Source organism: Pteropus alecto, unplaced genomic scaffold (genome assembly GCF_000325575.1).
Source record: "Pteropus alecto unplaced genomic scaffold, ASM32557v1 scaffold13, whole genome shotgun sequence".
NCBI classification, from domain to species: Eukaryota; Metazoa; Chordata; class Mammalia; order Chiroptera; family Pteropodidae; genus Pteropus; species Pteropus alecto.
Window position 1 is genome coordinate 11,288,661 of NW_006434373.1, and position 26,584 is coordinate 11,315,244.

Here is a 26,584-nt window from a genome sequence, read left to right on the forward strand (position 1 = left end):
TTCATTTATATCTAATTCTGATTATATATTTGGGTGGCTTCAGTTCTTCCCTTCGTTAGCTTTTTGAGCTCCAAATCGTCAACTCGGCCAAAAACCACAGAGAAGGGAGTATAGACTGTATGTATACATGTGTATGTGTGTGAGCATGTATATGTACACACGTGATTTTTTACATCTGTACCAAGGCATTTTATGGGAAATTTGTAGCCATATATCTCTAAAAAAAAATTCCTGCTTAACAATGAATACAGGACCTTCTGTTGGGCCAACCAATATGACGTAGATCCAATATGTGAAAAATTTGCTGGGATGCCAGAGTCTAAAATAGATTTATTTTAGCAAAGAATAAAAATAAGACATGTTCCTGATACAGCTACGTTTTCATTTGCTCTTTTTCTGAGTGGGAAAGGCTTTGTCAGACCGCAGTTTGACCAGCAGGGAGCAGCAGAGGACTCTGAGAAACTAATCCAGTGAGGGCCAAGCTGTACCATCTCCATCTAATAGAAGATGAGAAAAAGACATCACATGCACTATACATGTCACTGTAACAGGGACTTATTTTTATGCTCAGATTTTAATATGAAATAATGAAAATGACAAATCCCTCTATGGCCACTAGTTTTAACTATTTCAAAAACTCACAAAGCATAGAGGTTTGTCGTTTGGATCATTGTCCAGGTATATGAAAAGTAAATGTTTACAACATTAAGATATATACCTACTTCCTTAAAGTGCACTCATTGCGTATCAATAGCAGAGATCTGACGCAAATGACAAATTGAAACTGATAGCTGCATACGGAAAACCAGGTAGGAAGGAAGAACTAAGTGAAACATGTTTGCAAAGGATCCATTAGGGATGTTGTCTGGGTCACTTAAGCATCATATGAGGAATTCTAAGAGATGGCTTGTAAGATCCCATCTAACTCCAAAATTCTTTGATATCTATGAATTCCAAGTAAGAAAATAAATATAATTAAATTCCTTTACTCTGCATAATAGTGAATTAATTTGAAAAATGCAGAGAAGGTGTATACTCTCTGAAGTAAAATTAATAATTTTCAAAAGTTTTTTAAGCATGGATAATATAGCTTTAAAAATAGGTGAAATGGGCTTGGATGCTTTAAATGTCTATATCAGGATAGTAAATAAAATGCTGTAAAGCCTCATTTCCTTGATTCTGAGACATGTCTCCTTGATTTAGAGATACAGTTTTGCACGTTTGCCAGGATTTCTAGAATCAGGTGAATGCTGTGGAGACTCTTCATTGTGTGGGCCATCTCTTCTCCAGTGATCACCTGGACACTTTTAACCAATAAGTTATCTAGAAAGAGAAAAGGGGCAATTCCATGCAGAGGAAGAAATTGAGATAATCAGTAAAGCAAATCGTGGGTTAGAATTTAACCCAGACTCTAAAACCTCTTCTGAGGTAAATGGCAGCCCTCAATAAAGGGTCTTTTTGACTTGTGTGATAATTTTGGTTGGTCTAATAAAAGGTATATTTTTTTGCCCCTTGCCTCGGTTTGTGATCACTGTAACAATACTCATCAGTCAGTTTGTTTTGCTCTTTCATTGTCCCTATCTTACCAAATAAACCTCACTTAATAAGGAATTGCCTTGGCTCACAAAGGTGATTCAGTGAATATTAGTGTACACACGAAAGGCCATCTTTCTTTTCTCTGAGAGAGTCCTATCCAAAAAAGCAGAAATAAAAAGAAACAGAACTAGCATGGTGCCAGATGTGTTACATAGCCTCGCTAAGGACACATCGACTCTGTCGCAGTGTGACAATAACACAGTCCACAAACACAATTTCAGAACCACCTTTTTAAAAGCAAAGCAAAATTGAATGACAGCACATAATAGTGTTTTTATCATATTTTAAAAAGCAACTCGGTAGCTTTAAAAAGCTTTTTTGTGGTCTTTTAAAAGTTATTTCATAACTGACATTTATTAAAGTCAGAATAACATCATGCTAGTTACTTCATTTTATCCTAATAATAGGTAGTATGATACAGTGACTTAGATAAGGAGTTTGGAGTGTAGTTCCTATTGTTTTCCCACTTCTAGCCTCAAGAAAAAGCCCTAGGTTTTCTGCACTTCATTTTCCTGATCTATATACACAATGTCCTCCTCTCTGGAGTGTTAAGAAAATTACCTATACAGGAAGTGTTAATTTGTTTTGCTCCTTGGAGAAAGACATTATATGATGTTTTATTATATTGCCATCTTTCTTTGTAATCTAGATCAATACTGTAACATCTTTGCATCACTACACATATTTCTGCTAATACATACCATTTCATAATTTAATATCTCAAATTGTATGTCAACCTACATTTATATTAGTACTAAATTATTTTACAGCCACGTACAGAAGATATCAGTTTATATTTAAATTATGATTTTTCAAGTTCTTTCCTTTTCTTAAACATTTCTTTCAGACATTGGCTTTTGTGCTTTTTATTAAAGCAAGTAGAATAATATTAGCAGTACGGTCAACTCTTGATTATCTTTCATGATTCTAGCTGATAATATACATCTTTATACTTTATACTTTACACTTATATAGCATTTGCTATGTGCCAGGCACTGTTTTACGAGCTTTACAAATGTTAATGAATTTAATACTCATCAAAACCCTTTGAAGTAGATACTGTTACTACCCCCATTCTACAGATGAAGAAACTGAGGTATAAAGAGATCAAATAACTTGCCCAAGATCACACAGCTAATATGTGGCCAAACTGGATTCAGCGACCAGCACCCTGACTTCGGCTCATTTTCTTAACCCTTGTGCTGTGCTGCTGCCTCTGTCTGTGTAGGAAGCTTCGGAAATCTCAGCCTCCCTCACTGAGTAGTCCTAATGGCTCAATCAGTGGCTCGACTCATTGACTCCCATCCAGATGCCTTCCTGGTTCTCCTGTTTGCTGTGTGACTGAAGACAAGTTGTTTAGCCTTTCTCTACCTCCATTTGCTTATCTGCAAAAAAGGGTTTAATAATGTACATACTTCATAGGGCTGTTGAGGGATTAAATGAGGTCATACGTGTAAACTTCATGAATTATGGCTGGTACATAGCAAGTACGCAATCAATTACTTCCCTTCTAGAGTCGAAAAAGAGTTATAATTAAATGGGACCATTATTAATTACCACCCCACCCAAAAATGTAAGCCTTCTATAAATAATCAAAAGTTGACTGTGACTCTACTGTCCCACCATCCTCTCTGTCTGCAGCCACCCAGCAGTAACCTTGTGTTGTAATTCATGCAGGTTATGGCTACTCAGACGCAGATGTTCTTCACCAGTCGTTACTTGAAGCCAACATTGCCACTGAGGTGTGCCTTACAGCTCTGGACACTCTCTCTCTGTTTACGCTGGCATTTAAGGTTCGTATTAAACAACTGGTGATAGAGCTTTACCCTTTCAATTCTTCCTACTTATTTAGCTGAACCAGCAAGAACTTCTTGTGTTGTATTATTACTCCAGCAACTGTTTTGCCCCTGTAAGGAAACCATTAATCTTTAAACTTCCTTAATGAAACTACTGCAGTTAATGACTGAATTTTCTGAAACATTATAAAACTTAACTGGTCAGCATGTGCCACATGTGTGCAAATGGTGGAAACAGCCTCTGGAAATGGTTAACTCTTGGCTAGAAGAAAGCATTTACTTGGGGAACAAGCCTCTGCTTTGCCCTTGAGGACGATAAATATGGCAACCTCATCAGGCATTTCTGCCTCTGCTGTCTTTAAACGTGTTCAAATGTGGTAGCAATTGAAATGATATATTTATCCTTAAGTTCGGAACAGTAGTTGTGACACTGTCTTCTATTCTCTGCCTGAGCCCCAGCTTGTAAACGAGCAGGAAACCTTGGAGCTGCAAGACAGGCTTGGACCTGGCATGATGATTGGGGGTAACGGCACCTGTGGCACAGTGTGGTCTGGGAGCACCATGAGAATAGTGACAGCTTCCTTATTAAGCCACCTCCAGTTCTTGCCTGGACCCCTTTAAATGGCTTCCTTCATATTACAGAAGAGTATTGGTCAAGGGTTCCTGGATCTCCGATGTTTGCCACCAAATTGGTTCTGACTCTTGAGAGAAAGAAGCAACATCTGATAAACTGATTGTAACCTTTATTAGCTGAATATCTTTGGGAAGATTACTTCATGTCTCCAGACCTAAAATTTCTCATTAGTAAGACTGGGAGAATAGGATCTGCCTCACAGGACTGCTGTGGGTTTAAAGTGGATGGCTCTACCACTTTGCTGACATGGACCAGCTCTGATACACTTGGGGGACAGCTGTGTGTACCGAGTACCATGGGCTTAAGTACCAGTTTCACCATTAGCCAGACTGTAAACCTTGGATAGGTCTACTTGGCAGCTCTAAGCCCTGATTTTCTTACCAACAACGTGGCGATTGTGCCTACTTTGTAATGGGTTGATATGAAGTATCCAAAAATATCTCCCTTGTGTCTGGCACATAGTTGTAACTGTTGACTTGAGTTGAGCAATAAGTACCTTCTCCTGTGTTCACACCTTTCTGGTCCTATGATAAAGGGTCTGATTCCTAAGAACCACAGGAAAGGTAGAGCTTTAGAGCTGACATGACCTCTGTCAAAGTTTATATGGCTGTGTGCAAAAATTTTTAATGTTTAAAGCTCAGCACCACCACCACCACCATCCCCCATTTAAAAGTGGGAAAATAGGCAGATGCGACAGCATCAGTGGATGTCATGCCAAGCCATAGTTGCCTGGCATAGAGTCACAGGTCCATGAGAGTCACTGGCACAGCAGTCACTGGGATCTGCCTTTGTAAATACTTACTCAACTGAGACATCAATTGGAGCATATCAGAAAATTTAGTTATTACGTTGAGTTAGCTGACAATTATTTGTGGAAAAATTATCTTTCATAGTTACGGCCCTATGGTTACTGAGTCTCTTAATTGATCACATCTAAGAAGTTGCCAAAGGCAATCAAGAACTCACGTTCTTAGTGAGAGAAAAATGAAAAGATGTAAGCCCAGAATTCTTGTTGTTATTATTATATTAACTTAATTTCCTGAACGAAGTTTCCCCGTCCTCAGTAAAAATATATAGAGATAAAAAGATGGAAATGAAATACGCTCTATGGTTAACCCGTGGTTATTTCTAAGTGCAAAAGTGAAGAGTGATTTTTGTTTTGCTTTCATTTCCCCCTGTGGGCCTTTCTGAATGTTCAAAGCATTTTTATGTTCAGTGTCTGTGATTTTCTCATTAATGAGAAAGAGACAGAGATACACAAAGACAGACAGACAGAGAGAAGAAAATTGATTGGAAAATGAAGGAAGGCAGCTGGTAAAATAGAGTGTGTTCAGGATGAAAGGTCCTTTATCCTTTAAATGAGGGCTTCTTTTATCTTAGTATAAATGAGCTTTAATTCCATTCCTACAAGAAGGTTTTGGAATCAGAACCCAAGAAGACTAAAACCTTGACAGAGAGTGAAAAAAGTAAAATTCAGCTCCAGTGTTAGGAACTTGGGGAGAGACCAATTCAGACAGCAGGACGGGGGGTCTTGGCAAGATTTATATGAACCGTCCCTCCTAGATAGCCCCAGTGAAGAGTGCTGAGAAAATAAAGCTCACGTCCAGATTCATCCAAACCTTAATCCAGCCATAATTAGGAAGGACTGTGGTTTCTGGGAAAAGTGGTGTTCACAGACAACAAACCATATGAGCAGTTCCCAAAATGCTGGAAACAGCCCTTTTTTTTTGGTTGGTGAACAGCTGCTCATGGTTAAGAATTTTACATTCAGTTAATTAAGTCATGTTTTCTACTTATTAATTTGCTGCTTTTTCCCATGATGGAATTCAATACTGCACCTCAGTATATCATGATATAAAGAGCACTGTGAATTCCAGGTGTCCTACCAGCTGTGAATTAATCTGTGAATCACTGGACTCAAAAAAACAAAACTTATCCCTTGGGTAAAAATTTTTCTCCAACAATAAGATGATGTAACTCTTAAAACTATAACTCCAGCCATAATTTACTATGTAACAGAATTATCTGAACATCAGTTATCTCAGTTTATTTGACTATATTGTAAGACCAGTTTGAGATACTGGCCTCTTCACGTTTTTTTGATAGTCATTTTTGTCTACTTGTACAAAATGCATATGCATGCCCTCTCCCAAGCACACACCTTTTTTCAGACAGGCTTGACTGTATTGGAAGATGCAGCTCTTTAGTGTCACTCACGTGTAGACACAATGGCTACATGCAGGCCTCTAGCTAGGTGACACCTCTATCCACTATGTATGATTAGGAGTCAATGAGAGCTTTAGCCATCCAAGTTTACAAGGTGTTTAATTAGTACGAATTTTCTGTTGGTATAAAGAAATCTTGAAGAAGGATGGGAAGTAATTAATTGTCACCCATTGTTTTATCAAGTAACATCTGTGGCATGTTAAAATCCTACTAGCTACCACTTATTGAGCTGGATCACAATGCGAGTTAGATGTTTTCTATACTTGACCTCAAGTCTTCACAGTAGCTGTGCAAGGTTCATTATAGGATCATTTGTTTTACAGATGAGAATGGTGAGATTCAGTTTACCTGCACAAATCCATGCACATGATAAATGATGCCTGAGCAAAGCCTATATGTTTTCTACCTTACCAAACTGATTATTCATAGCTTAATAGAGTGCCTGAGAAGCCTAGTGGGTAGAGACAAAGCCTAATTTTTAGAATACCTGTTTCATATACCTCACATCAGTATTTTTTACCAGCTCATTAATTAGCTGACACCTGTAATAGCACTTCTTTGTTGGACTTAAGATGTCACAAACATTACCTCTGTATCACTTGCTGGTGTGCAATAAAAAGTAAACTGTGCAAAGTACTAAATTTATCGATAGGCTATTTGTACTACAAGAGGATTCATGGCAGTGAATTGTAAGTTAGTACCTAGAAAACTTAACCTTTGAGCCTGAAAATTGTCTGAAACCTATTAGAGATATCTGCTGTGTCTCACTAACCACACTGTCCTTGTGTGTTTCAAAGAACCAGCTCCTGGCTGACCATGGACATAATCCTCTCATGAAAAAAGTTTTTGATGTCTACCTGTGTTTTCTTCAAAAAAATCAGTCTGAAACAGCTTTAAAAAATGTCTTCACTGCCTTACGGTCATTAATTTATAAGGTAAGTTGTTTCATCAGGGAAGGTCGTAATTGATTGTGATACATTTACCTCTTTCCTCCTGGAGTTGAAGGGAGCACTAACTTTCATGTGGTCATTTGCTTTCTCGTGCTCGATCTAGTTCCCCTCGACATTCTACGAAGGGAGAGCTGACATGTGTGCTGCTCTGTGCTATGAGATTCTCAAGTGCTGTAACTCCAAGCTGAGCTCCATCAGAACCGAGGCCTCCCAGCTCCTCTACTTCCTAATGAGGAATAACTTCGACTACACTGGAAAGAAGTCCTTTGTCCGGACACATTTGCAAGTGCGTGTAGTTTAGCTTTCCAATACAAGTGTACTCTGTGAAATTCAGTTTCATCGGGAAAACTTTGAGTGTCACATTTATGAATTTACCTCTGCATAAGTACTGCAACATCTGGCCTTGAGTCGGCGTATTCGAAAGCACAGTGACTGGTTTGGTTTACTTCATCTTTTACCTTGTAAACTTTAGGCCTAGGATGTGTTTCTGTTGTAAATTGACATTTACATATTGAATCAATATTGGACTTAAATTCCATTGAGCCGAGATATATTAGAACCTATGTGAGGATGCCTAATAGTAAAATAAACATCTTAGGTAAGACACAGCTGCTGACACACCTGTCATCTCTCCAGAGTTAAAATGTCCCAAATTCTCTGCTCTGGAAACCATGCAAGATACTGAAAAGTTTTATATAAGTTTGTAGATTCTCTTTTCCTGCAAACACAGGTAGGAGTGCCCTCTCCATCTGTGTATTTATTCCTTTTTTAAAATGAATATTTATTACTCGCAAACCACATGCTAGGATCTATGGATCCAATCATGAACATGTCTGCCTCTCATGGAGTGTACATTATCCTGGAGGACAGGCAGCCCCTGAAGCTCGTGTGATGCGGTGAGCCCAGTGCTGTAACAGAGGAACTTGAGTGCGCCAAGGAGGAGCTTCTGGCTGGGGGCCAAGGAAGCCTCCCTCTCGGAGGATGTGAAGAATGAAGAGGGCTTAGCAACCCGTGAGGAAGGATTCTGCTAGGGAACCGCAGAGGTCCTTATAGTGGAGTTGAGGATGATACGGGTGAGACCAAGTTGAAGGGAGGCATCATTGCCTATTTGGAGGGATTGTCTGCACTCCAGTGCTGAGAATGGAGTGGGAGAATTAAGACCTTAGCTAAGGTGACCTGGAGGAAACCATGGTCAAATCCTGAACCAGACATAGGGACGTTAGCGAGAAGAGGAGGTTGAGTCGACAGCACTTCATAACTGGTTGTCCTTGAGTGCGGGGAAGGAAAAGAAGGGAATAAGGATGGCATCCACATTTTAGTTTGAGTAACTGGGTAAAGGAAGTGCTATTCATGGACCTCCCAAAAAGGCAAATCTCCCATTGCATAATTAATGTGTATATGTTTTAACAAAACTGCAAAGGACAGTCCACTTATTGAATATATAGTACATATAAGTTCGAAACAAAAACCAAGGAGGTAAATAATAAGTTTTCCCTTTTTATTAGAGAAAGTAATAAGTAAATAACTATCCAAGTGATATAGGCTTATCTGATTCTCATTCCTCTACATTCTCCTGATTAACATTTTACTGTGCAAACAAAATACGTAAGGGTAATATAATCACCTTCTGGAATGATTCTTGGAAGGGCAGAGAGATGACTCAGACATTGTTTCCTTCATTAGTGTGATCCCTGCTCAGAACTTCCCCTTTGCCCTGTCCTCATGCACATCCTAACTGGAGATAGGAGCTGTGCCTGGGACATCATTTGCAGGTGAATTGATTTGCTCACATTTGTGTCCCTAAGGTCATTATTTCCGTCAGCCAGCTGATAGCAGATGTTGTCGGGATCGGGGGAACCAGATTCCAGCAGTCCTTGTCTATCATTAACAACTGTGCCAATAGCGACAGGCTCATCAAGGTAGGTGGCCTAGTCCCATTGTTTTTTCACCACCAAGACTCCGCCTCATCATCTAATATGTATGTGGACAGGCACAACGCAGCTGAAGGCCATGTGTTCTGCTTCCACCCCTGTCTTAGCACACCACCTTCTCCTCGGATGTGAAGGACTTGACCAAAAGGATACGCACGGTTCTGATGGCCACTGCCCAGATGAAGGAGCACGAGAATGACCCGGAGATGCTGGTGGACCTCCAGTACAGTCTGGCCAAGTCCTACGCCAGCACTCCAGAGCTCAGGAAGACGTGGCTGGACAGCATGGCCAGGATCCACGTGAAAAACGGGGATCTCTCTGAGGTAGCCTTGCAAGCCTCTCTTTCCAAGTTTTTGAGAAAACTAATTATATCTCATTCACTAGAAGAATCCAATTTTGAGAAAAATCGTCCAGTAATTAAAAGAAGCCAATTAAAAATATGTGATATTTTTAACAGTTTTCGGCTCAAGGTTACTTCATAGTCATTTAAGCACTTTAATAATTTACCACATCGCAAAGATATTTCTGTCACAAAAGCGCTCTTAGAAAACGTCCATGTTCAAAAAAAAGAAAACATCCATGTTCATACAGTTGCCTGCCAATTCAAGTACACTCAATTTCTGCATCAAAACTCTCTAGTTCTAAAATTCAGCTATTTTGTGATAAAATAAAATTTTCCTGTTATTAAAGTAATGACCAGGCATCTCTTTTCCCTTTTGAGATTGTCTATTTCCATCTGTGGGTGTGGTAGATATCAGAGGGCTCCCTCGTTTCCTATACGGAGCCGCCATGTGTCAGTAAGCAGACGATGTGGCAGGGAATCGGGTGTGTGGGCTCCAGAGACAGACTGGATCCCAGACCCAACATTTACTAACTCCGTGACATTGAGCCAGTGTTTAACCCCTCTGTGCCTCGATGACATCATCAGTAAAACGGAAGTTGTTAAGGAAAACAATAGTCTATAAGACAGGTTCTGTGTTTCCATGAAAACTCTGTTTAGGGTTTGTGCCTGAGACATTTAGGTATGACCAACGGTATTAGCAAAGAAATATGTTTTTACTTTTAAACTTATGTAATTAAATCAGTAAAGTTAAGTTCTACATCTAAAAAATTTGTGTAACTATTTTTACATATTGATTATTCAAGGAGTCTATTCTATTTGACCATAAATTTGACCATACGTTAGCCATAATAAAAATGAATTATATATTAGTAGTAGTAGTAGTAATTTTTCTTTCATTCTGGTAAGAATCAGGGGCTCAGGCATTAGAACCTTATAGTGGCTTCATTTCTAAGAGCTATCTTTGATTTTTATAAGACCATGAGAACTTGGTAAAAAAAAAAGTCATTTTTTTTTTCATTTAGAATTCTATGTTTGTAAAAGTTACTTCATCATTTTTAAGTCAAGAGAAAACTATATTCGCCCTTGAAATTTGAGCAGGTCTCTGAGAACCTCAGAAGGCACACACCTTTTCTTCAAATGGTTACCTTTTCACTTTATGAGAAATGATCCAGAAATCTTAGATATAGTAAGAAAAGATGTTTTTATCTTTTACATTAAAATTTAATAACTAAATAGAAACGAGCCTTCACAAATTATGCTATTTGTCTCAAGTCCCAATTTATTTCAAAATTCACTTTGTATGAATTCCACTTTTTTCAAAAGGTATAATGTCAGCTATTAGAAACACTAGTTGGTAATTTGAGATCTATTATAAGTGCATACAGTCATTAGATTTTTGTCTGTGAGGTCTTTTGGCATACTTTATAAATGGTGATTCTGAGACATGTATCTTTTATTATAGGCAGCAATGTGCTACGTCCATGTCACAGCCCTGGTGGCAGAATATCTCACACGAAAAGGTGAGAAATGATTCCTGTGTTCTGTGAAATAAGCATAAAACTGTACAAAGCAGCAAAGACCAGACTTTTTGAGAAAGATTTGGAGTTGGGGGATTTGTGTTTGTGTGTGTGTTGTGTGTGTGTGTGTGTGTGTGTGTGTTTGTGTGTGTGTGTGTTGTTTTATTCTCTGGCATGACATTTGCTTGACTGGGTACGCACATCAGAAATGCCAATATCAAAAAGAAAAGTGGACGGCATGTTGTCATATAACCTCTTATAATGGCTCCATCTCACAAACACTAGTTAATGGGCTTTGCATCTGGGTGTCCCTCACAAGCCAATCTTGAGCTGAAAAAGTTTTATTTTTCCTTAAGATAGTTCCCACTGCAACTGCTTACCAATCAAAAGTCAGTTGTAACAGGAGATTGTCAGACAGCATTTTCTGGAAGCAGCCCAGTTGGCTTCATTGTGTGAGGAGGCAGCCTTGCTGGCTGGAAACCTTGCCCCCCAGTGGCAGGAGATGGCAAGGAGTGCATGCCACCTGTTTGCGCGTTCTGTGTTTGTCCCCAGATTAGCAGGCCATGCGTTCATTCACAGGTTCCTTTTGGTCAGACACCAGTTGCTCATTTCCATTTCAAAGTCAGCGCAGCCTCAAATGGTGGTGTTTGTTTCTGGAACACCGAGGTTCTTAGAAAAGCTGGTTGTGTGTGCATGTATACTGGAGCACAGCCGTACCAGATCTGACTGAGGAGTATGTTTACAAAGTGAGAAATGGTAGAAAGTCACAGATGCCAAGACCAGGGGATTTCTTTATTTCTGGTACAGCTGGCTATTTGGAATGAAACTTAAGGGAGTCTAGGCTTGTCAAACATCAGAGCCTGAAAAAGAAAGAAATTCAAGAAGGGCTCCATATTCTCTTGCTACCTGCACGTGTCCTGTTGAGACCTATTGTCAGGTAATACATTTCCTCATGTTTAGAAGCAGACATAGCCCTCCGGCGGGAGCCGACCCTCTTCCCCTACAGCCACAGCACCTGCCAGAGGAGGCGCCAGGGAGGTGAGCCTGAGGGTCGGTCTGGCCCCCGGGGCCCCAGCCGTCCCATCCACATGACACTCAGAGGTGTGGGGATTTTCCTTTTCGACCCTGCATGGATGGCCTTGGCTCTCCTTCCTCTCTTCTTTCTCTGGGCTCTGCGGTTCAATGGCAGTCTGTCCCTGTGGGCAAAGAGCGGCAAGCACTTTGGCCACCACTGTACTTGAGCCAGTGGAGCTGAGTTGTGTATCTTCGTGTACTCTGTAGCCTAAAAGTGGGTGATTGGCTTCCGTAATTTTGCTTTTTGTCCACTAATATATCCTCAAGCTCCTAGATTAATGCTTTTCGTAAGGGAATCATTTGTCTCCATAAAACAAAAACAAGGCTAAACTAAGACAATGGCAGAGACACTAGACAACCCATGAATGGCTTGAAACCTTGACTAGTATGCAGCAGGAGAAGCTCTGACTTTAGGACCTACTTCTATAAAACTTGATTTCAAAATGCTCTGTGTTCTTTTTCCCAAATTATGGGAGGTCTCAAATGACTTCTGTTTTATTGTGAACAGCCTCCCAAAAGAGAGTAATAAGACATTTCAGGTCCTTCTTCACTTGATTATCTTTGCCCAGCTTACATTGTCCAACTGACATGAAACTTTTCCCAGTGACTCTAAGACAAGTAGAGGCTCCAAAGGGGCCATGGTTGCTGTTACCGTATCCCAGGTATTTATTCCACCTCCATTCCCCCTTAGAGAAATGAGTGCCTAGGACCCTGAATAGTTATGCTCTCTGTGATCCTGCTCTCCAGTTGTGGAGAGGAAAGAAGGCCTCTCCTTATCCCAGACAGTCGATGTGGAACCAGCTAAGTCAGCCTCTCGGCTGAAGTCTGTGGCTGTTGAGTTCTATCTTGTAGACTGCTTCATGAAGGAGAAGGACAAGATCTAATCTGAGTTCTGGCTTACCTCCAGCCAGAATGGGTGAGATGACAGCTTGAAGGAAACAGAGTTATTTTTGAGTCATATATATTTCCTTAATTGGCTTTGGCTTCTTTATTTTTCTTGGTATCTGAGTACAAATCAAATTATTGTTTATTTGTTGTTATTTTATAATTAATTTGATTCGATACCTATTTCAGTTCACTTACAGTTTATTTAAAGATTGTATACATTTTAATAAAGGTGGTTGAAAAATAAAAAGGGATGAGAAAAAGAAACAAATTGAGGGCATTGAAGGTTAAATATTTGGAAGTGATTGAAGAAAACCACACAGTGGCCCCCAGATCTCACATGGGAATGCTGGCCTGAGACATAGGAGATTTCAAAATCGGTTATTTCATTCAACATAAAAACATACAGGGCAGGAAGAACCCTTGGGATTCATCCACTTCCAGCTTAGTAACTAGCTCTCCCTTGCTGTCTCGATTCTAGGTATGTTTAGACAAGGATGCACAGCCTTCAGGGTGATTACCCCAAACATAGATGAGGAAGCCTCCATGATGGAGGACGTCGGGATGCAGGATGTCCATTTCAACGAGGTGAGTGTTGCAGCTTGCGTGAGTTTTCAGTGATTTGAATATCTCTGCAGCTGCTATTTACACACTTCGCTCTAACTAAAATAATTCTCCAGGCAACTGAAACAGAGCAGCAAAAACGTCTTGCATTCTTCCTTTCTAGGAATCCCTCCTTTACTCTGGAAAGAGAGTTAGAAGAGCTGATTAGTAGCGAAGTGAGCCTGAGAGCTCAAACACTTATGGTAAAAGGTCTGATATTTTGGCCATAAAGTTTCTCATTCTTTCCAGCAATTAATTTTTCCAGTTCATGGTTTTTATTGCCGTTTTAATCTGACTTTTAAATCAGTGTCTCCAACACCAGATGTCTCCCCAGGGCCCCCAGACACTCAAAGCCATGAGGGGCCAGACTGGCTTGGGGGAGGGGCAGCCCGCTCAAGCCGGTTACCGGGTGCCTCCACTCATGTGCGGTAGCCCAGGTTTCGCCCACAAGACACCTGTCCCACCCCCAGAAGAGACCCAAAAGTTTGACATTAGATCATTGTGGCAATTCCTGCAAGATTCTTGATGAATAAGATCAACTTGCAGCCACTTATCTATAACTAGAGAGTTTTGAAATAAAGCTAGAAATTTGAACAAATGCCAGTTTTCTGCTTGCATTCCCTGAATTTCCTCTTCCATGAAGATGAAACTCTGCCAAGAGAGTTTTTCATGTGTGCCTGCCTCCCCTCAACCTAGAGCAGAATGGAACAGTCAAGGGAAAGCTTTTTAATCTTGCCCATCTTTTAAGGAAAAATAAAATTGTCTGTTTTTTATTGAAAGAAAGAACAGAGAAAGGAATAAATATCTTCTGCTTCTATTATCCTTGTTTTTATGACATGGAGCCCTACAGTTAATATTATGGCTTTTCATCATGTTCTTGCCAGTAGGTAGGGCCTATGAACAAACATCCTCTGTGACATAAACTAGCTCATGAGTCAGCAGTTCTCAAAGTGTGGTCCTGGGACCCCTGGGGTCCCCAAGGCCCTTTCAGGAAGTCTCTGAGATCTTTTGCCAACTTAAAGAGGGTGTGAGGCTGGATTTTCTTTGTATACATTATCCAAACAACACACAGGATGAATTGAATGGAGAAGCAAAGATGAAAATCCAGGTTTCTCCTATGAAGTCAGGTATTAAAGAGAGTTGCAAAACCATAAAACAATGCCACTCTTCTCCCTAAATGTGTTTTTGGGAAATGTTATTTTTATTAAAAATGTTATTTTTCTTAACGTGCAATGGGTTTATTATTATTTAAATTAATGAATAAATGATTTTACTTTCTTTTCTGCTTTCATTTCTAACATAAATATTGAGTGATAACACCCACATACATAAAAGTTCTTAGTAATTTTTAAGGAATTCTCAATAATTTTTTGATATATAAAAGGGTCTTAAGCCCTAAAAGTTTAAGAACCACTATCATAACTTGTCTAGTCTCAAATGACCACTAAATTAAAAACTGAACATAAGAAAGGAAGATAACATATATTGAATGTATTTCGTATTTAAATGTTAAAATAATTTTAACCACAGTAGATAAAGTTTTTGAAGTATCCTGAAAAATAAAAAAGCAAGTTGGTTATTACATGGCATTAACAGTTCAGCTGTCTCTCCACCTTGAAATGCCTGGACAGATGGTACTTTTTTCATTTTTTACTCTAGAGTGTGACATCTGTCATTGAGGTAACGGGGCCATGTGTTCTTGGCTTTGAACGTTCTCAGTTCAGGGCGAGTTTTAACTGGGTTTTTCCCGGGGAAGAGGCTCAAATGGGTTGTCTCTGTGCCAAAGCCACCCTTATCCCTCATGCCAGGTCAGACATCCGTGGTGTATCGTTCTGTTTGATTTCATGAAGGAAAACAATAATGTCAGGAATAATTACAGATTTGAAAATAAACAGTTCTCAGGAACTGGTCCTGCAGGGATGATAAACTGAAGCTCAAGTTTGCTCATCTGATTAAGTCACAGACTGGAATAATCACTACAGCCCAGGGAATTAACCTATGAAATCAAGTGTAGACTCGATTGTGGAAGTTTGTGACTGGTACCCATGTGATAGGGATAACTTTATCAGTGATTTTCAGAATATGGATTTTCCACCCTGTCCTTAAAGCATAAAGTGGTCAATCTTTAACAAAGTCCACAGTACACAATGATCTATACTGATTAGGATGAGACACACTGGGGTTATAAAGTCCTGAGCAAGCCCTGCACATCAGGATTGAAACTAGCTGGGAATGGAAAGAATCACATGTGTTTCTAAAAGCCAGGGAAACATATTGTCACTTGCATTTTTGCTCAGCCATCAGGATGTTTTAAGAAAAAGAGAAAGTTGAAAATCTCTGTCAGAAAGGCAATAGGTGTATAACACATAGCTTAATAAAAATCATTATCCTTTTAATCTGTATTATTAGATATATGTAAATGCCTTTAATGCTCTCCTAACATGATTTTAGAGGAGCTATCTAAAAATATACAGTTCTCCTCTCAGTAGGTCTCAGATGAGTTTTTATTGGTCACAGTTCATCTTTCCTGACTCTGACCTCAAGAACAGACTCCCTCCCAGCTACTTTGATTAGATAAAGAAAAACATCCCGTTTTTGCTTGTAATTTTATTTCACGAGTTGGATTCTATGCAGACTGAAGAATTCTGAGTCCCATATGGTGTCGAAGTTCTACACAGCCATTATAGGTTTGAGATCTTTCCCTCATTATCCTAGACAGTCAGGGTCTTGGAAGAAAATAAGTGGCACATGGGGGAAATTGAAGAAGTCTAATAAAGGGACTATTTTTGTAAAGTTTGGACAGGGTTTAGAAAAACCAGCAAGGAATATTGCAGTATCCTTGAGGTTAGCAGCAGCTGGGTTACCACCCCTCAACCTGTGGACTAAGCAGGGGAGAGAGAAAAGCTACACGGAGGGGCTGCCAGAGAGAACCTGTGGATTTTATTTAGGGGAGGGCTCAATCCCAGCACCCTGGTAGGGAGCGAGCCGGTGAGTAGCCACCCCACCCTTACTCTCTACCTGATCCCCAGTGTCCCACTGGGCCTTCCATTAGCTGACCCAGCCAGGACCCAGAGAACAGGGAGCCCAGCATGCAGGCCAGCAGTCCTGGGGCATCAGGCCCCAGAGCACAGAGCAAAAGAGGACAGGCCTGACGGGACCGAGAGGGGGCTCTGGAGGGAAAAATGGAAAATGCAATCCATCCTCATTATTTGCCCACTTGCTGACATTTCTTTGTAACCCCTCAAATCAGTATTCATCGAGGTGCTTTTGTGATCATTTGGGGACATGCACAGAGTGACAAAAAATTTGAGCTTACCCATTCCTAGTTGAGATGGAACAGGGAGGTACTCTGCCTCCTTGTTTCAGCTCTCATGCTGAAAACGGCTGTCCTTTTCTGTTTGTTGCCATGTTTCACATCTTTGTGCCTTTCGTTGGTGATTTTGCCATTTAAAAAGTGTAGTGCCACAGTACTGTCTAGTTTTTCTGAGCACAGGAAGGCAGTGATGTGTTTTACAGAGAAAATGCTTGTTAGTTTAGATAAGCTTTCAGGCATGAGTTGTAGTGCTTTGGGCTATGAGTTCAATGTTAAGCAACAGTGTATACTAAATCAGGTGTCTTTAAGGAGAAACACAGATAAAACACGGTTTTGTACTGATTGATTGTCGAAAATTTTGTGACCAGAGGCTCTCAGGAACCTAACCCTATATTTCCGAAGGCACTGTGGTTCAGTATTCACTAGTTCAATGTTCATGGTCACTTTATACACTATAAGTAACACAAATAATGAAAATGAAAATCAGTGGTATCTAGCGCACTCAACTGTTGTTTCACATAGTAGCAACAATCGCCATTGAATATAGAAAATATTATATGAAGTTAACAGGGCAAGTTTCTGGCTTGTATTAGGTAATTTGTTGCTATTCAAAAACAACTGCCAGTAACAAACATAAAATGTTTACATCCATAGAACATCCCAAGCAGAAGAGATATTAACAGAACACATTGGATGATTCCCCTATGTGTGTCTCATCCAAGCTTGGTGATTGTAACTGGTAAAGTTGTCTAACCATCCACTTTGCCTTGACCAAGAATGCTCTTAAAACCATGAAAGTTACATAATGTGTCCTTACTATTATGATTCTCTCAAACAATAACAATAGGGAGTAGTGAACTTGGCCCATGGAACATCTCTAATGCTCTACCCTTGGTTCAGATCAGGATATATCCCCCTACTGCATTTTGCAAAATATTTGCTGAGCTTCCTTGCCACTGTGCTAGGTGCTAGAGACACAAAGGTGAGCAAAATGTGGTCCCTGCCCTGGCAAGCTATACTGATTTGTTGCTTTCTTCTCAGGATTAATACCTAAAACATTGCCCCTTACACTATGAATTACAAGTTGTCTGAGTTCTTTGTGACCAATTGCTCCTCTCTGCATCCCTGATTCCCTGCACATTTCTTTATCAGCACACTTCACACCATCTTTTATAATCTCTTAATGGACCTGTCTCCACAGTAGACTCAGCACTATGAGAGCAGGAAGTGCTTTATCCACTTGATTGTCAGCCTTCCCAGTACTACCCAGAGACACACTAACTACTGTTAAATAAACTAATCCCTGCTGCTCTTAATTCAAGGTGTCTACCCTTGTGACAGGCCCTACCCTTTACTTACAGTATTACAGAGGATACAAACAAGTTAAAAGGTAACTATAAAAAGCCTTAAAAATATATTAACAAAATGAAAATAACAGTATATAAAAAAGAGAACTGCATCTTGACCAAGTGGGGTTTACCCTGGTAATGCACCATTGGTTCAGCATTGAAAAACCAATCGATATAATTTAAAATGTTAACAGAATAAATAAGAAAAATCATATGACCATCTCAATAGATGCAGAAAAAATCATTTGAAAAACTTAACATCCATTCGTGATTTTTTAAAAAAAGAGTAGAAAGGAACTTCCTCAACCTGAAAAGGTTATCTACAAAAAAATTTACAGCTAACATTATACTTAATCTTGAAAGACTGAATGCTGTCCCCCTAAAATTGGGAACAAGACAAGAATATCGGCTTTTGTCACTGTGTGCAACATTGTAGTGTAGGTTAGAGCCAATGTAGTAAGGCAGGAAAAAGAAAACTCTCTGTTCGCATAAGATGCAGTTTTCTTTTGTGGCAGGAAATCCCAACGAATTTACAGAAGAAGTTATTAAAGCTATTGAGTTCAGCAAGATCACAGGATATAAGATTAATATACAAAAATCATTTAACCTTCTTTTTAGGGATTATTATACCATTATTTCACTGTATTGTTAGTGATTATATAGTTTTTACAAATACATTGGATGACTTTCACTCTTATTCAAATTTTTATTCCCTTGAAAACATAAATTATCAAAATTTAAAAACAGTATTATTTACAATAGCATTAAATAAATAAAACAGGTATAAATCTGTATAGATCTATATGATAAAAACTATAAAACACTGATGAAAGAAATCAAGGAAGACCTAAATAAATGGAATGAAGACTTAATATTGTTAAGATGTCACTTCTCCCTAAATTGATTTATAGATTCAAAGCAGTCCTGATTAAATTCCCATCCTGAGTTTTGGTAGAAATTGATACACTGACTAAAATTTAGATGGAAAGGCAAAAGAACTAGATTAGCCAAAACAATTTTGAAAAAGTCAGAAGAGTCATGTTACCTGATTTCAAGATGGTTCTCAACTGTAGACGATTTTGCCACTCCCCTCCCCCCTCACTCTCATCCCCAGGGTACAGCTGGCAATGTCCAGATTTATTATTGTCATGATTTGGGGAGAGAGGGAAAGACATCCCTGCTACTGGTATCTAGTAGGTAGAGGCCAAGGATGCTGCTTAGCATTCTGTAATACACAGGACAGCTCCCCAGAGCAAAGAGTTATCTGGCCCAAAATATCATTAGTGTTACTCCAGAGAAATCCTTCTATAGAGCTCCAGTAATAAATAAGACAGTGTGGTATTGGCACAAGGATAGAAACATGTATTTGTGGAATAAAATAGAAAAGCCATAAATAGACCCCCACACATATGGTCAGTTAATTTTTGACAGGGTTTAAAGGCAGTTCAATGGAAAAAGGATAGCCTTTCATCAAATGGTGTTAGAAAAATTGGACATACCTATGAAAAAATATAAGTTGACCCATACTTTACACTATATTCAGAAATAACCAAATGGATCATAGATTTAAATGTAAAATTATAAAACATGGGAGAAAATTTTTATGAACTTCGATTAAATAAATATTTCTTAGATATAATATTTAAAGCACAACCAAGAAAATAACAACTTGATAAATTGAACTTCATCAAAATTTAAAACTTCTGCTTTTCAAGAGACACTGTTAAGAAAATCCAGGGACAAGCTACAGATTAGGAGAAAATTACAAATCACATGTCTGGTTAAGAACTTTTATGTAAAAAATATAAAGAACTCTTAAAACCCAACAATAAGAAAATCAACAACTCAGTAGAGTTGTAGAGAAGTGAGCAAAAGATTTGAATAGACACTTCACCAAAGCTACACAGATGACAAATAAGCACATGAAAATTTACGCAATACCATTAATGAAACTCCCTCAAATGGACTTAAATAATAAAAGTTGAATAAATTGGTTCCCATTAGGAAATTCCACAGAGAGATTGACAGCAATCAATCCGAACCTTTTTTCAAAAGTTATCAATGATACAGTTGCTTTGGGATGGAGGAGGAGCCCTCCACTTTGTTATTAAGGCAGACAGGCCTCTGCCTGGTCATGAGATAGATACCAGCCCCAGTTAAGCTACATGCTGCCTTTCTTATGTCCGGTCTGGTGAATATACTTTTATCCCAGCATCCCAAGCTGGGGTTCTAAAATTCACCCTGATTGACCTGTTTAGGTCACATGTCCATCCATGAGGAAACAAGGACTGGCCAGGAAATACATTTATGCTAATTAGTTTAAACCTGAGCCACATGCCCCAACCCTTGAGTCATGGACAGTGTTAACTTCTTCCAAAGTTTAAAGACTTTAATGGAGGCAGGACGACTATCCAAACTTCAATAAATAGAAATTTCCAACAGAAGAAGGAAAGGATGTTGGTAATGCAGGTATAGTGTCTACCACATGCCATCACTAAATTGTTCTGAGATGTTTAATTTGGCTTGAAGTCATGCTTAGTAATGCTCCATGTCTCAGTATGGTCATTGTTCCTCAGAAAAGAAAAAAATTTTTTCAATTTATAAAAAGAGAATTAAGAGCAAAAGTTAAGAGCCTTTGTGAAGCTATCAATGTCAGTTCTTTTCTTGCAATTAACTATTACATAGCCGTACAATGTGACTCTTCTGCTTGTAAACATAATTGAAAAATGACTCATTGAAAAAGAACATAGCGATAAGTTGTTACAAGGGTAGAGGTCAGTGTTTTAAATATTCCATATTTTGAAATGTTGCTTCTAGCCGTCTTCACTAGTTATGCATTCTGCAAAGAATACAATATTATGTTCCCTGTAACACTCTTTTCTGGCCGGTGGCCTTCTCCTTCGATCAGGACGTGCTCATGGAGCTCCTAGAGCAGTGTGCAGATGGACTCTGGAAGGCTGAACGCTATGAGTTGATCGCCGACATCTATAAACTCATTATCCCCATTTACGAGAAGCGGAGGGATTTTGAGGTATCTGGTTGGTTTTTTCCCATTTGATTTGAGAGGACAGTGGAATGGCACATATATCTTTAGACCTTTTCACATGTGAAGAGAGCAAGCAGACCATGGTCAGAGATAAGCAAGTGATCTCTGACCCTCCGTGTGGTTACCTCCTTGTCATCACCCTGGAAGTCACCACCCTCAGCCATCAGATGTCACTCACTTAGGCCCCACCTCTACGCAGGCCCTCAATCTCAAACAATGATTGGTAGTTCTGGCACTCCACTTTTGAAAGGTTGCCAGGGGTGGCTCCCTAGTGTAGTGGTTAGCACGTCTGCTTTACACACAGAAGGATCTGGATTCACGCCCAGAGTGGAGCCATGGACCATACCCCAGTGTGCCAGGCCCTGGGGGCTCCAGGCCCCGGGTGCCCGCTCGCCCTCTGCGAGCGTGTGAGAGGAGACGCCCCGCCTTCAGAGATCCAGTTCTTAAAGGGAAACGGCAACATCCATAGGTCAAGGGTGGAAATGGGGTGGGGGGAAACTAAAGAGGAGGAAAAAAATTTTAAAAGAAAGAAAGGTTGCCAGGTACAGAGTTATAATCAGCAGTTGCTTTTTTTCTCAGAACTCGTTCATGCTCCACCCTTCCATCCTTCTTAGGCTGGGGAAATCATCCAGTTTATCTTAACATATCCAATTACGTAGGAAAAGCAAGGACTAAAAATGCCATTAAAAGACTTTATCATCCCCAACATTTCATGTTAGGCTGGAAAACAAATTGCTTACTGCACAATTGTGGAAAGATGGCCCTTCAGGTAGGAAACATTGCAATTCAGAAATGATCAATACCAATTGTACAATCAAAATACATTCTTAATTTTCTTTTTAACTGAATTCCAAGGATTTTTCACCCACATGATCTCATTTGTTATCTTAAAACTGATTCTACTAGTTGCAAGAAGGAAGACATTTTTTTTTTCCTGCTTTCCAGAGGCTAGCCCATCTGTATGACACATTACACCGGGCCTACAGCAAAGTGACTGAGGTCATGCACTCGGGCCGCAGGCTCCTGGGGACCTACTTCCGAGTGGCCTTCTTCGGACAGGTGAGCCTCCTCTCTGTTCTGTTAGTTGTCCTAGGTCCTCTTTTTTAAAAAAAAACTATAAAATAGTATTTTGTAAATTTTCTGCTTTCTATAAATGTTAATTTGATGAATTTATTATATTTAGTGTGATTCTTATCTTCCTCAGTAGTAAACATTTTGCTTTTTTTTCTTTCTTCCTGTCTTTTCTTTATTACTTTCTTAAGGCAGCGGTAAGTTCTCCCTTCATAAGACTTTTTTAGCGGCATCTTTGGTACTTCAGTGTGGTTTGCAAATTTCCTTTGCAAGTCTGTATGCATATATGTCCAGTCATGACAAACTCCAAAAAAAATTAACATTATATTCCATTTACAGAAATAAGTCATCTGTTTTCTCATACATTTATACTGCATGTGTTAAACCAAAATTAAGACTTTCTAGTTTCTTTTGTCCCTGTGCATCTCTTTTGTAATATAATATCTGCACAAGTATATTTACCATTGTAATATTTCAGAAACCCCATATGAAAGGGTTAGTTAAAAATTAACTGAACATTTAACCTCCCAGTCTCTAACATGATTAAATAGTATAAATTATAATCCATTTATTTAGGGTGTATGGTTTTCTATGAGCATAATATAACCTTCAATTTATCCTGTTATTGTCTTTTGTAACTTTATAGCAATACCAGTTTACAGACAGTGAAACAGATGTGGAGGTAATTACAATAAATGCTTAAAAAGCAAATAATGTAGTGAAATTACTGCATCTAAACTCCTAGTTTGATGTGGGTGTTTTTTGTTTCATGTTAGTCTGCATTTTTTTTTTTATATGTATACTGTGTTTTGGGCACCATTTTCACTCTTTTATTTTAGATGAGAAACATTTTTTAAAATTTATTTCAAATATTAACCTCAATGTAGACTTTAAATTTTTCAACCTTTTTCACTTCCCAGTCAGTTCTTAGCCTTGTTGTATTCAGACATGACTGGTGCTAAAACAGATGACGATGATGAAGATATTAGTGATATGACAGCAGATATGACTGGTGATAATGAAAATACTTTCTGATATTATGTTACAGCCCTTTAATATTTTTCTCAAAAGCAAAGCAAAATAGAATTTATACAAACTTTACATAGCTTTTGCTGAACCTACTCCAGACCCAAATGCTTCCATTTATGCCACAATCCTCTGTAAGTGGGAGCTGTCAGGAGAAGGGATATGTGTGTATTTCTGAGGCCTGCCTACAGCAGGCTGCTAAATCATTTCTTAGCGAGTTCTTTTCTTGGGAATGTGAAACAGGCTTGAATCTCATCATCAGACTTCACTGAGAGAACACATTCTTGAATCTGCAGTCTTTCATTTCATTCAATACATAATGACAGCATTCTTGAATGAGTTTGCAATTTTGTGTTTTTCCTTTATCTTTGCACCCAGATTTCACATTATTATCATTTTCCTTCCTATTGGGAAGGCCTATTTAATTAGGATTTTATTTTAGAATCATTCCTCTTTTTTTTTTTCTCAACCCTATAACAAAAGAACACTTCCTGGGTGATAGCCTTGGCCTTGTATTTGGGGACAGGTCTAATTGTGCTCTGTGTCACAGGGATTCTTTGAAGACGAAGATGGAAAAGAGTATATTTACAAAGAACCCAAACTCACGCCTCTGTCAGAAATTTCTCAGCGACTCCTTAAACTTTACTCAGATAAATTCGGTTCTGAAAATGTCAAGATGATACAGGATTCTGGCAAGGTATGACCATGCTTGGAAACACTTCATAGCAATATAATATTGTTTTGATTACATACAATTAATGTTTATAGAAAAAAATATGTATAGAAAAAATGTGTATAGAAAAAAAAGACCCAGGAAAAAATTAAGAATGGTTGGTCTCGAGTGGCAAGTATATTTTTTTCTTCTTAATACCATTCTGTTCTTTCCAGGTGCTCCTCATTAAGCAAATCTTTATTTCATCATTTTAAAAAGATACTTTTACAAAATAATTAATACCTGAAAGGATATGCCATTTTTCATCTAGATATTTAGAAACTGTAAGAGGAGGGCCCACGGTTCTGTTTCTCACTGCACTGTTTCCTTGCTCTTAGCGTGGTGCCTGACATATTACCTGACACTCTGACTGAATGTTGGATGTCTGGACAGATGGACTGGCAGACAGACAGATCGAGGAATGAACTAACTAGCCAGCATAGGAATGAGATCTACCTTCTAGGTAGAGAGACTGTCCTCTACGGCACTGCTCTCATGACGACCCTTTTGGAACCTACTTTTTTTTCCTGTATATTTATGTGTCCCACCATCCCTAAAAAGTCGAGTATCCCTTTGCTTCCTGAAACTCTTGTTCTTTGCATTAAAAATTCTCCTCCTGCTCAGTTTCCAGCAACGATAAGCTCTGCCTTTTTCTGAGTCCACCTTTAGGAGGCTCCTTAGTTCATTTTCCATCCTGAGCCCGGCTTTGGGGTGAGTACTCAGTGTCTGAAATCTCCTTCCCTGAGACTGTTTGTTTTCTCCAAAGAAGAATCTCCCAGTCTCCTGCCCACATGGTAGGGAGGGAACAAGGAAAGGGGTGATTCTGGATTCTGGATACACAAAACAAGCAACAGCCGAAGGTGCCAGGTTCAGCCTGTAGCCTTTCACCTACTCTCCCTGTGTTCTGCTCTGTACCTCATCCTTGTTTTCTGCTGAGACTGAGGATCCCACTTAGACTTATTCCAGACCAGTTTCGCCAAGGAGCATTCTCTTCTCTCTTGTGGGATGGGGGCTAGGGATGGGAACCTAGGGTTCTGCCACTCCAGATAGATTTGGGGCCACATTTTCTGGTGTCTGCCCCCACACCTCTCCTAGTCACCTTAATTCTAGTGCCGGACTCGACGGATATCAGTCTGTTCAGGCTGCTATACAAAGCCCATAGACTTGGTGGCTTATAAACAACAGAAATTTATTTCTCGTAGTTCTACAGGCTGGGAAGTCCAGGCTCAGGGTGGCAGCAGATTCGGTGTCTGGTGAGGTCTTTCTTCCTGGTTCATAGGTGGCGATCTTTTCACTGTGTCCTCACATGGTAGAGAGGGGTGAAGGAGCTTTGTGGGGTCCCTTTTATAAGGGCATCAATCCCATCATGAGGGTTATACCCTCATGATCTAATCACCTCCCGCCTTCCAATAGCATCACATTGGAAGTTAAGATTCCAACATATAAATTTGGGAGAACGTAAACATTCAGTCTATAGCAGCAGGCTTCTTCGATGTCCTCCAACTCACTCGTTGCCCCTCTTCGTGGGAACGTGGATTAGAACTTTCTCCGCTCTGCCAAATTAGATAGCACACCTCTGTTCACCTGCCTTCCGGAAATTCGTTAAACTCTCTCATCCACTGCTGTCTTCTGTCCTCTTTTCGTGGTCCTTGCAGGTTAATTCTGTACTGTCATTTTAACAGCATTGCTATTGGTTTGTTTTTAACCAGAAACCTCAACGCCACCTTGTTAAGGCCTACTTCTTCCTAGACCAACTTACTCAGGTCCAATTTGCCTTTTTCTTGGAAACCAAAACCTTTTGTCCAGGTCAAGTTGTGGCTTTAACATTATAACCTTTTTTTCAAGGTTCTCACGCGTCATTCTTCCCCTCTTCACATGTGGTCCTTGATGCAGCAGCTGAAAAGCTGCCTAGACCTTCTTCTAAACACAGTTCTCTGTTCCTTCTACTGATATATACATACATACAACTTTGAAAATGGAGACTAGGAAAATACCACTTAAAATAGGCAAGAATGTTTGTTTCCACTGCTTTTAAACTGTTTCTGCTAAAGAGAGTTAAGTTTAATAGGTTCGAATACAATTATAGTGATTGGCCAAATGGCTTTTTCTAAAATAGAAATAATAACTCATGACTATGTATTTTCTTAACTTCCAAAGGTTAAGGCACTTTCACATCTTTATTTTTCTTCGCAAACATCTCTGAGAACAGTGGTGCATGATAATTTGAGACCAGTAAAGCCATTGTGGCCTGCCCGGATTCCAGTAAAGTCTCCAGTTTTTCTAAACAGTCGTTTCTTACAAGTCCCCTTTTACTGTTCTAGAAGCTTAAATACAATTAATATGTACAAAACGATTTGTCTCCTGAATAATTAGCTTTTGATTCTTTTTTTGGAAAATGCCTGTGTTTAATCTTCTAGTGTGTCCCAGAAGTTAGAGCACCACTAATTCCAGCAATGTGGTCTTAAAAGCATTTGTGTGCTGAATTAATCAGGAACTAAACTTATGGTTAGAC

At 39.3% G+C, this 26,584-nt stretch overlaps 1 protein-coding gene across 7 annotated transcripts in view; it reads left to right on the forward strand.

The window, feature by feature from the left end:
* The window catches only part of DOCK9 (dedicator of cytokinesis 9), a 242,404-nt gene that overhangs the window by 203,147 nt on the left and 12,673 nt on the right, over positions 1–26,584 (forward strand). For 4 of the 7 annotated variants that reach the window (XM_015587356.2, XM_015587358.2, XM_015587360.2 and 1 more), the window contains exons 39-49: positions 3,274–3,389; positions 7,050–7,187; positions 7,306–7,488; positions 9,008–9,121; positions 9,241–9,456; positions 10,939–10,996; positions 11,954–12,031; positions 13,434–13,540; positions 21,126–21,248; positions 22,209–22,322; positions 23,911–24,057. In XM_015587356.2, coding sequence (XP_015442842.1) covers positions 3,274–3,389; positions 7,050–7,187; positions 7,306–7,488; positions 9,008–9,121; positions 9,241–9,456; positions 10,939–10,996; positions 11,954–12,031; positions 13,434–13,540; positions 21,126–21,248; positions 22,209–22,322; positions 23,911–24,057 — 1,394 coding nt within the window. The remainder of the gene's footprint in view (positions 1–3,273; positions 3,390–7,049; positions 7,188–7,305; positions 7,489–9,007; positions 9,122–9,240; positions 9,457–10,938; positions 10,997–11,953; positions 12,032–13,433; positions 13,541–21,125; positions 21,249–22,208; positions 22,323–23,910; positions 24,058–26,584) is intronic. The other 3 variants (XM_015587359.2, XM_015587361.2, XM_015587362.2) reach the window with 1 other exon arrangement.